Below are 12304 nucleotides of genomic sequence, written 5' to 3' on the forward strand. Positions count from 1 at the left end.
TTAGTTGAGAGAAAACACCAACACTTATTAAATGTTACCCGCTCCCTCCTTTTTCAAGCACACTTACCAAACATTTTCTGGTCTTATGCCCTTATTCATGCCTCTACCCTCATAAATTGCCTTCCCACTCCTCTCCTAAATAACCATTCTCCACACCAAAAATTATATAGTTCTCCTTTTGATATTACCACTCTTAAAGTTTTTGGCTGCCTTTGCTTTNTAAACACNTTGTCAAACAATAGACATAAACTTGATCCAAGAGCCTTACCCGCTATTTTCCTTGGTTATAAACCGCACAAAAAAGGCTTCATCACCTTCAACCTCAAAACCANGGCCATTGAGATTTCTAGAAATGTTGTCTTTCATGAAAGTTGTTTTCCCTACCACAATGAGTCATACACCACTCCTAATTCCCACCTTGTCACCCACCCACCTTTGCTCTATATTGACCAATGTATGCCCACATCTCATACAGATACTTCGCATCCTTCTCCACCTGGTTCACCTCCCACCCTACCTGCTCCTAATATTAGAAGATCCACCCGACAGAGAAACAGACCTTCAAGACTATCTGAGTTTGAAACGTCTTATGCATCAACTATTACCTCTCATTCTTCAGGTNTCAAGCATCCTCTTGCTTCTGTCATTTCATATAAGAAACTTGCAGCACCTTATTATCGTTTTATTATGCAAATTTCTACTAACATTGAGCCTAGATCTTATTCTGAGGCATCCAAGTATCCTCACTGGGTTAGAGCCATGGATGATGAGCTTGCTGCATTGGCCAGAAATGATACTTGGGAAATCACAGATTTACCTGTTGGCAAAACTGTTGTAGGCTGCAAGTGGGTTTTCAAAATCAAACACAAGGCCGATGGTAGCATTGAAAGATATAAAGCCAGACTGGTAGCCAAGGGCTACACTCAAATTGAAGGTCAAGATTATCTAGATACTTTTTCTCCAGTGGTCAAAATCACAACGGTTAGACTGGTTATAGCTCTTGCAGCATCACATAATTGGCATCTTAAGCAACTAGATGTTAATAATGCTTTTCTTCATGGAACATTAAATGAAGAAGTTTATATGCTACCTCCTCTAGGGCTCCATGGCATCAAACCCAATCAAGTATGCAAGTTACAAAAATCACTTTATGGTCTTAAACAAGCAGGCAGACAGTGGTATGCTCGTTTATCTGATTTTCTCTTGTCCAATGGCTTTCTCCAATCTGCATCTGATCATTCATTGTTCACCAAACATACTAATTCCAATGTCACTATTTTAGTGATTTATGTTGATGATATAGTACTCACAGGCAATGATCTAACAGAAATCACTCATATTACTCATCTTCTTGACGCAACATTTAAGATTAAAGATCTTGGCAATCTTAAATTCTTTCTTGGTCTTGAGGTTGCTAGAAACAAAGAAGGTATTTGTATTTCCCAGAGACAATATACTTTGGACATTCTCAAAAATGAAGGCTACTTAAACTCTAAGCCTGTTTCCACTCCTTGTGATTATCATACAAAACTCAGCACAAATTCTAGCCAACCTCTAAATGATGCAGCTTCATCTTCTTATAGACGACTGGTTGGTAGATTATTATATCTCACCAACACCAGACCAAATATTTCATTTGCAGTACAACAACTAAGTCAATTTCTATCAAATCCCAGCACAGATCATCAACAAGCAGCTTCCAGGATTCTCAGATACCTTAAAGGTGCCCCTGGAAAAGGGATTTTCTTTCCTAGTGATAACATCATACAGTTGAAAGGCTTCAGCGATTCTGATTGGGCAGGCTGCATTGATACCAGACGAAGTATCACTGGTTACTCTATCTATCTTGGTTCTTCACTTATTTCATGGAAATCGAAGAAACAAGCCACTGTATCCAAAAGTTCCTCAGAAGCTTAATACAGAGCTCTTGCCACAGCTACTTGTGAAATTCAATGGTTAACTTTCCTTCTAAAGGATCTTAACATCACCTTTCAACAACCAGCAGTCTTGTTAGTGATAACAAATCTGCCCTTCATATTGCTGCAAATCCAGTTTTTCATGAACGCACGAAACACATTGAAATAGATTGTCATATTGTAAGGGAAAAACTTTCTTCTGGTTTACTTAAACTACTGTCGATTCCTTCTGCATGCCAGTTAGCTGATATCTACACCAAAGGACTTTCTCCAGCAGCGTTCAAATTTCTGGTTTCCAAGCTGGGAATGATTGATATTCATTCTCCAGCTTGAGGGGGGCTGTTAGGATTTAATATTTGATTTAATNTTTGATATCCTTCTTTTTAGGTTTTAAGATTTTGTTTGTTATTATTTNTGTTTGTTATTATTCTGTGCATATAGCTGATAGATTAGATAGAATTATAATTAATTCTGTTATAATCTTGATGTATAAATATTTTGTATCTGCATTATGCAGAATTAAGATAATACACAGATCATTCTTTGCTTCTCTGTTTTTTCCTCTCAGCATGATTCTCATTATTTAAGACATACAAATTTGATCAGGAAAAGCAAGGCAAAAATGTCCTGATTAACCATGGATGAAGACAATGCACAGAACAGAAAAATCATAACAATCAGCTGATTCTGCTCTTAACAAACCAAACAGAGAAATGAAATGTATTATCAAATACAATAATGAACAAACTATGCACTTTCAAACATGAAGCTCTATTGGAAAATAACACACTAAAATATTCAAATAATTTAGAATAAATCCTTGAAAATAACTTATGAAGAAGGAGAAAAGGAAATACAACATACTGCATCAGACATATCACAATGGAGCTTAGTCACTGAATCACCACATCCAAGCTCATGAAGGAATCCATAGGCAATATATGTCTTCGGCCCCAAGTCTGGCTTTAGACACTCTTCGGGCAATTTCACAGCTAGGTTGAGACAACCTCCATATGGATCAGTATATTCCTTGAATGGTAAGGAAGATATGAACTCGGCACAATGTCGAGGTAAGCATTCTTCTAATAAATTAGTAGATGGCCAGTCTTTTAATTTCAACATGCGAGGCCGACCAAGGCAATCCACACGACCTTCTTTATACCCAGTAAAAAATTCGTCGATCTTAATTTGAACCTGGATTTAACCAACACAAAAACCTGCAGAGATCAGAAGCAGCAGAACGGACAAGTCAAGTAAAAGCAGAAAAGAATTGCAGAATTAGTAAAATAAAACATACGTGACTTACTCTAGTCTGCTTACAAAACAAAAAATAATGCAAGTTGAAAAGAACAAGAAAATTGAAAAGCATTTTACGCCAATATATTGTAATCTTTAGGTACTTTGCAAAACATTTCTTGGACACTCAGCTCAGACAAGTTCATGGAAGTCAGCAATTGACCACATTAAAATAAATTTGCTACAAAAAAAAACTATACTTAATTGGACTTTTGAAGCATAGTGGTTCCAGGTAATGGAAGTACCAATATTAAAGAATTTAAACATAAACTTCACGAGAGTGAATAATGAACTTAATGAACTTCGAGCAAAAATCACTCTGTTTAACAAATTTAAGATTAAAAAAGTAAACAAACCTCGCAAAAATCTAAGCAATCAATTGCCTTCATATCCAAATGTTGTGGATGCCTGCTCTTAGCTATCTGACACAATGCACGAGACATGACAGATGGTTCCCAGCTTAAACCAGTAGTACTATCAATCGCATGGCTAACAATAACAGGCTCTCCGTTTTTCCAATGCCACCGAAAATGTCCTAAATCCTCATCCTGGGGTTGTACAGCCCTAGGACAGTACAAATAGTTGTCACTAGAATATGCACGTGATGCAGCCTTCCTCATACCATGATATCTAACATCTGTTTTCCTGTCAAGCCTTGAACACGTACAGAAGTTGTCAAGTGTCCCAAGTTCGTGTCTTTGTGCTAGTTCATTTGCTTTACACAATAAATCAGTAAGAAAATTTTGACCTAACACGCTTCTCAGTTCTAGGAAACCATGATTACATTCATCACTAACTTTTGGACAAGGAATTCTACCATTACTTTCGGCATGCCATCCAAATCTTGACCATTCACGAACTACAGGTTCAGTAACATCGTTTGATTCAGTTTGGTTTACCCTTTTATTTATTACTTCTTCACCTAAAAGCTGCCCACTACGAAGCTCACGACAACAGCTGAGACAAAGATCGAATGTGCACAGTGTACAGCTTCTGTGGTAATCAAATATTGACGTTTTACAATTATCACTGCAATAGAGATTTAAGATAACAAATAAAAATACAAGGGTACCTGGGAATAAACAATAAAACGTGAGAAATATACTAACCAATATACTCGCTCGTCCTTAGAATATACTGCCTCTTTTACTCTAAGCTCAGAGATTGAGATACCTGCAGTTCATAACCAAATAGCAAATTATACAATGCAAATATATGGAACTTGTACTAAACTCTAACTGGAGCATGAGATGAGAGGCAAACTTAAGCTACGTTGCTACAGTGCATACAATAAAAATAGCTCAAAGTTAAGTGATCCAAGACCAGGAAACATTCACAAAACAAACTACATTAAAAGGGGAGCAAACCAATAACAAAAGGATTTTAACTTACAACAATTAGCCAGATCATGTCAGAATTTAAAGAGATATGTGGCTTCATGGCTTTCAAAACAATGGTTTAGTTGTGAGTAGCATAAAGTAGCATTATCTATAGGAACAAGCATGCATCGATCAAATCTTGATTCAAATATTAGTAACCTAAATCAACACTTTTAATCGAAAAATACCCTGTATCTTAGCTTCTGTTTCATTCTCAATCATTTGTTCTTCATCCAACAATCTTAAATGTGGAAGAAGTGTTTGCAGCAAATACACAGAGAATTCAACATGTTCATCTTCTTTGGTTTTTGCTTTTCGCTTCATTTCCTGCCACAAATGAAATGATAACATTTTAAATGCTGAACTAAGAAAATCGCAAGAAAACCTTATCCTGAAAGGGGAGACGTAACTTTAACAAGTACATCGGATCTCAAGCATGCTACGCAGTTGCAATTTCCTCGGCACACGGGACATGACTCAAAAATGCCATCCTCTTTCAAATGAGGATACCTAATGACAAAGAAAATAATTCAAGGATTAACGGTTGGTCAAGTTATCATCATTCAAATCCAAAACTGCCAAATATTGCAATATTCGAGGAATTGATCTCAGAATCGTTTCTATCAGTTAAGACTTTTTCTCCCTAACATAAGAAATGGTTGCAAATTAAAATACAGAGCATATAATTTGTAGAAATTCCCATAGAAAGTATTAAACATATGCGTAAACAACTGGGCATGTCATTCATGCACGGGCTTTCAATTTTAATTCTTTCCAGTAATCTGTTTAATCAATCTCTTACAGCATAAACATTATGTCAATAACACTGACTTGGTAGGTGGCAAGAGATAAACCTCGTGTAGATCTTATCCAATATCATAACATTACAATTGATACAGAAAGAACAAATAAATATGCAAAAGAGATGAAGTTATACCAATTTCGTATGCATGATACGCAATATCTTCTCATATTACAGTTTCCGCACCTCACAGTCTTTCCTCCAACCTTTATCCGACATTGATGACAAAATAAGAATAGTTCTTTAATCAACTGAGAAAGAGATACAGAACACTAAATGTGAGCTAAAGTAAATAGGAAAGTTAAACTCAAAAGAGCATACATACATGTTTGGAACACCTTGTACCTTACTATCTTCTGCCTCTATTATCTGTTTTCTCCTTCTTCGAAAGTATTTTATAGCAAACCTGTCCTTCACTTGTTCAGTTTTTCCATCAGAATCCATGTTAATGTGACTCTCAGCAACGGAGGATATCAAAGTGTTTACCAATGTGAAGAAGAATATCAAATGACAGAGATAAAAGTTGAACAAAACCCCCATTGTGAAAAGCTTGCATTTTTGATCCTTTATCAGACATGGGAATAGACATGGTGTAATTATGATCTTATAGAAAGGATGATATGCATTTTTCTCTCAGATGATGTGACGATGACAAATAAAGAGACTTTTCAAATTTAAATTTAAGCGAAAATTAATTAAGATTATTGGATATATATATTTATTTAGTGTAAAGATGATTTATTGAAAATAGTAGAGATTCTACTCTGATGTGTACAAAAAGTAACGTTTACAAGAAAAACAGGGGTAATAGGGAGGATCTTGTTGGTTGGTTGGTTTTTCAATGGAAAAATGCATCTTTTAACTATCTGTTCTTTATTTTTGTTTTTATAGTTTGAGTCATTCTATCAATCAAATCAATTCACTAATAAAGATACCTTTTATAATTTTTTTTTTATATTACCCCGTGAAAAATCCACAGCAATTGATTAATTAAAATTTTGAAAAGTATGTTTGAATTATTTTAACTGTTTTCAGTTTTTAAAACATCTTATATTAAACTAGAACAAAAAAATAAAATTAATTTGAGATATAATGAATAATTTTTTTTAAAGAATATTAATATATAAAATAAGTATCTATATCATTATATAAAAAATATTATATATATATATATATATATATATATATATATATATATATATATTATAACTTAAAAACATTACATTAATATCACTAATTTTTAAAATATTTTTATTATGAATGAATTTTACTTTAATTTTTTTTAATTTATCTCAATTGAACAAATAGAATATATTTTTAATTTAAACACATAAGTTTCTTTCTTGGATTACATCCATAAATAAAAATAAAAAATAAATAATTACAGACTAAAAAAATAAATAGAAATTTAACAAGTAATTAAATAATAATTAATATGTAAATGAATAAAAAATTTCAAAGTAATATTACAAATTATAAATAAATTACAAATCAAATGAAAAGTTAAAAATAACAAGATTTATTTCGATAATAGCTAATATTTAAAGAAATACAAATACAATAAAACCTTATAAATTAAAAATAAATTAACAAAAAAAGTAAAAATGTTAAAAATAACAAAAATAATTATGTCAGAAATAATATTTAAATAAACATAAAATATAAAAAATAATAACAATTTAAAATAAAATAAGAAAAAAATAAATAACATAAAAATAATAAATATAAAGATTTTAATATTCCTATATAACAAAATAAATATAAAATATTAACTAAAAAAACATAGATAAATAATAAATTATGAATTAAAAAAATAAAAATAAAAATAAAAATAAAAATAATAAACAAAAAAATCAGAAAAAAGTAAAAATAAAAACACAACCCTAATTCAAAATATGCAGGGTCTTTGCTGGTGTTCTTAACCGTAACTCTTTCAGCGATCATCCAGAAATTCAAACACGTATTCAAACTTGTATTGAGATTCAGTGATACAATACGCGTGATGCCTGAGACGAACACCGAAAACCGTTGCCCTTACCTGCGAAATAGTGAAAAGAGACTGCACAGATGGTGAGGGAACACAAAGAGAGGTGCAGCGAGAGAGCAAGGGAGGAGAGAGCGAGAGATGAAATACAGATACAAAGAGAGAGATGGAATTGAAAGAGCTTCTGCACCTCACTAAAATAGAAGGAGGAGGAGAAATTTTCTTTCACGGAGGCGCCAGAGAAAGTAGGTTGGAGGTGTATGGTTTTCTTTTAAAATTTTAAAACATTCAAAAGATTCCAATGCTCAGAAAGATAGTATGGAAAATTTGGTGCAGAGAGAGTTAGTGGAGATGCGAGAAACTTTTCTCAACTTACAAATAATAAATGAGAGAAAAAACTAAAAGGAAAAACTAAATCTCGTCTTATAAAAAAAAAAAAAGTTTAAACTCTTTAGTTTATTTATGTTAATTTTTCATCCGTTCTTTTAAAATTTTCAATTGAGTCCTAAACAGTGTTAATTTGATTCAATTGAATCTCTGTCATTAAATTTGGTTTTGGCTTAACGGAGTAAAATTTTTAGGTTAAATAGATTCATTGGTCTCTATATTTGTTGGTTTTCTTGTTATATGCGTTCTGTGCTGGCAACAACAACTGTAATATTTGTGCTGAGGTGGCACTTAACCAATTGATGAGGTGTTACTAATTTTATTTCTTAAGTATTAAAATTAAAAAAAAAACATGTGCTTAAAGGTTAAGTGAGGGTAAAATGGGGAATTTAAATTAAAAAAACATATGCGTAAAAAAACATGTGCGTAAGTCAGGGTAAAGTGATATGAGGTGATTAAAATTGGGGAAACTTAGGTTTGGGAATTTGGGGAAATAGGGGGTTTGCGAAATTGGGGAAATAGGATTCGTGGCTTAGTGTGGTCGACAATTGGGGATATTTTATTTTATATAATCTGTATGTTGTATGTATTGATTGTTGTATGTATTGATTGCTAAAAAAATTAAATTATGTTGCAGTTGGTCAGCAGACAAATTATTTGAAGTACGTCATGCCTCCCAAGTTGGAGAGAAGCTTATGGTTGATCTAGACAAACATGAATGCAGTTGCAGGAAATGGGCTATCTCTGGCATTCCATGTTGCCATGTGTTGGCTACTATGAAGTTTCTGAACTTATATGCAGAGGACTTCATACCTGGTTGGTTTAGGAAGGGCACATATGAAGAGACATACTCTTCAATTGTCTATCCGATAAATGGAAAAAACATGTGGCAGGTTACACCATACAATGATGTATACCCTCCAAAAAAGAGAGCATTGCCAAGCAGACCAAAGAAGAAACGCAGGTTGGAAGAATGGGAGTTGATCATGGATGAAACAAGAATGAGGAAGGGTGATGTACGTAAAAGATGTGGAATTTGTGGAGAAATGGGACACAATAGGAAGTCTTGCAAGAAATCAACCCAAGAATCAGTTGTCACTGACCAAACACAACAAAGTAACCCACCAAATGAGGATCAAGCATAAAAAATCCAATTTCTTTATGTTTATATGACTATACTAATCTATTGTAATAGAGGATGAACCTAATTTTTGTACTGCTGTGATAGAGGATGAACCTCTGATTTTGCTATTCAGCACTTTTTGTATGAAGTACTAATCTATTGTAATAGAGGATGAACCTCTGATTTTGCTGGCTTTAATATATGACTTTAATATCACTTGCAGTCACTTTACTATGTCATTGATCAATCCTGATTTGTTTTGCTATTTTGACTGGAATCCATGCTTAAGTAGAGCTGAATTAGCATGAACACTGATTGAGCATGAGTTTGTCTTCCAATTAAATCTAGTGACATTGCTGGAAAGTTCCATTTGCATTGAAATTTGCAGAAAAACCGATCTGCATTTGTTTGTTGTAGTCCAATCTGCGTGTCTAGTTGATTGAGCATTTAGATAATTGCCAATCATCCAAATGATGTTCTACTAATTTGAGCAACTTTCATCTGCTGCTTAAAGGTCGTTTGCAAAATTCAAAGTCAATTTTACTGCATTTTCTGAAATTTGGCTACTCTAGTTGTGGTTTTTGAGCTGAAACAGAACTGAAATAGCTAAAATACAGTCTGCACTGATGTTGTCCAGCAAAGGTGATCAAACAAGTTTGATTTCATATAAGAAATATGTTTGAACAAGTTTAAAGTGGAAATATTCAATTTTGTGCATTTGGCATATACCACTTCTCCCAAATTTTAGACAATTCAGCAAACCCGATAGTTATGCAGTAACAAATTTTAAATGGCCGTATAATCTCACAGATTATTATGTTTTTCCCTGTCAATTTTAGACATATCAATGCCTGTCAATTTTTTCCCGCTTTATCCACCAGTCACTGCCCAACTAACTTCAAACGGTTTTTAATTTCTTTACAATATCATTGTGACTTAATAATTTACTTTTCTTTGTCTTCTCCCACTTTTCATTTCTTTTAATTTTTTCTTTTTAATTTCGTTTGCCTTATGTATTGCTTAAATTCGTGTTTTCAAGGCTTTGTTCACAGCAATGGGATTGCAAACCCCATATCCATAATGCCTACATAATAATACTTATCTTTTAACTAAATATGATATCAAATATGGAAACTAACAAAATTCTCTAAAGAATACATATAAAAATTTACATAACTAAATAAAGTGTTTGGATGAGATGATTTAGAAAGTAATTTATTTATTTCAAAATTTTAAGTTTTTCATATTAACATAATTATAAAAAAAAAAATTGAAATTTAAGTAATTTTGAAGGGTGTTTTAAACGAATAAAATTAAGAATTTTAAATATTGTAGAAAAAATAAAAATTTAAAATTTTGTAATATGCTAGAACTCTACCTGCATAAGTAACTAGAAATTATTTTATTTATTGACTTGAGTTAACGTAGAGGAAAATTAACACAAAGTTATCAGATGACAGCTCCTATGGCCACAGTGCTGCAGTTGATCCATTTTGGAAACTTACTCTCTGATTTTTCCCATTAGCCATACACGAGCAACCGTTAAACATTCTATTCATCATGAAAATTTCCTCAGTTTGATTTACCAGTTTTCAATTTCCAACCCACTTTGGTTCCACAAAGGAGAAAACTTTAATTGCTATCAACACTGATGCGTACAGATTCTCTATCTCGTGCTTAAAGTGTTCAAAAATTTACTTATTTTGTACTACTTATAAGGATCAACAACATAATACTGATTACATATTCAGATTCAGATTAAAAAAAAACATCACATTCTCATTTCATTCACTCATCAACATCATTCAGATTACATTAAAACAAATCACATTACAACGAATCATCCCATTCTCACTAACATTGAAACTAAAATCATCTCTATGACACATAAAAAACAAACCAACAATATCAACCCCTTCATACACTTTTCCATAAACAACACTGATTTTTGTATCTTAACTATCATTTTCCTAGTACTCTCCAATTCTTCACTGCTGACCAAAGTTTCTTTCTTCCCTTCGCTCTTGACGTAACGACCACTATCCTCACTTCCAACATCTGTGCACCATTTGAAGAAGTTACAACCAGCATCTTCAACACCATTCTGCAAACACATTTGAAGAAGTTGCCTTAATCTCAGAAACAGTACTTTAAATGGAACGTATAGGTTGAATATGACATACCTTATACTTGGAGCATCCCAAAAAATGTTTGCCTCGATTCTTCATAGTGTTCGCAGTTCTCATCACAGATCTTTGTCCACAATGGCAAATAGGGGTTTTGTTCCTTCTGCATGTCGACGAACAGCAAGAGTACTCCTTTGACATCCTCTTCGAAGAACAACGACAATAAACTTGATCCCCACCACACCCAACCTTGATCTCGCAAAATGTTATGAACCAACACCCTTCGAAGAAGAACCACCACCCTTTATCACCTTCAGCTTCAACTTAGAACCCTTATCCCAATTTCCACAATTGCCGACCACACTAAGCCACGAACCCTATTTCCCCAATTTCCAAAACCCCCAATTTCGCAAACCCCCTATTTCCCCAAATTCCCAAACCTAAGTTTCCCCAATTTTAATCACCTCATATCACTTTACCCTGACTTACTCACATGTGTTTTTACGCACATGTTTTTTTTAATTTAAATTCCTCATTTTACCCTCACTTAACCTTTAAGCACATGTTTTTTTAATTTTAATACTTAAGAAATAAAATTAATAACACCTCATTAATTGGTTAAGTGTCACCTCAGCACAAATATTACAGCTACTGTTGCCAGCACATAACGCACATAACGTCGTTTAGGAAAGTTAACAGAATATCCTTGATTGGTTAAAGTTTTCAAATTCAGGGACCAAATTGATCATTTTTAAAAAACAGGGACCTAATTGAAGAAAACCAAAAAATATAGGGACCAATGGATCTATTTAACCAAATTTTTACTAAGGTTGGAAGTTGACGTGACAAGGTTTTTAAACTTTGCATTCACAGCTCTTATGTGGAATTTAAAAACATTTTAACATTTTGATTAAAAAATTAAAAAAAGAAAAAGTCTTCATTACAGTCAAGCACCATACAAAACCATCATCAGAGAACCCAGACTCAGAACCACCATCATCTTCCTCTGCCATGTTCACTTTAATTCATCTCCTTCCATCCAGCACCATGAAGGAAAATCGCCACCATGGCCAACGTAACCTTTGCTCAAGTTCTTCGTGCGCAACCGAGCTATCATCATCTATTTTCTTCTCCATTAAAAAATTTGAGACCTGTAAAGAGAAAGTAGAATCACAAATCTAAAATCCCCCAAATTAGCCATGAACCCTAAATCGTGCTAGACATAAAACTCGAGACTTTCAAATCTCCATAAAACCAATTCCAATTCAAAGCCTACAATTGAAACCCTTAG

General features: G+C 33.2%; 1 protein-coding gene across 2 annotated transcripts in view; it reads right to left on the bottom strand.

The window, feature by feature from the left end:
- Window positions 1-6202, bottom strand: part of LOC106764357 (lysine-specific demethylase JMJ25) — a 9920-nt gene extending 3718 nt beyond the window's left edge. The window contains exons 1-7 of one of the 2 annotated variants that reach the window (XM_014648640.2): window positions 5739-6202; window positions 5529-5644; window positions 5002-5101; window positions 4780-4918; window positions 4322-4385; window positions 3569-4241; window positions 2781-3110 (exon numbers count right to left, since the gene is read on the bottom strand). In XM_014648640.2, the coding sequence (XP_014504126.2) occupies window positions 2781-3110; window positions 3569-4241; window positions 4322-4385; window positions 4780-4918; window positions 5002-5101; window positions 5529-5644; window positions 5739-5933 (1617 nt within the window). In that variant the 5' untranslated portion in view covers window positions 5934-6202. Of the gene's footprint in view, window positions 1-2780; window positions 3111-3568; window positions 4242-4321; window positions 4386-4779; window positions 4919-5001; window positions 5102-5528; window positions 5645-5718 lie in introns of both variants that reach the window. The other variant, XM_022782121.1, reaches the window with a different exon arrangement.
- Between the last annotated feature and the right edge of the window lie 6102 nt (window positions 6203-12304).

This window comes from Vigna radiata, chromosome 6, assembly GCF_000741045.1.
Source record: "Vigna radiata var. radiata cultivar VC1973A chromosome 6, Vradiata_ver6, whole genome shotgun sequence".
Lineage (NCBI taxonomy): Eukaryota > Viridiplantae > Streptophyta > Magnoliopsida > Fabales > Fabaceae > Vigna > Vigna radiata.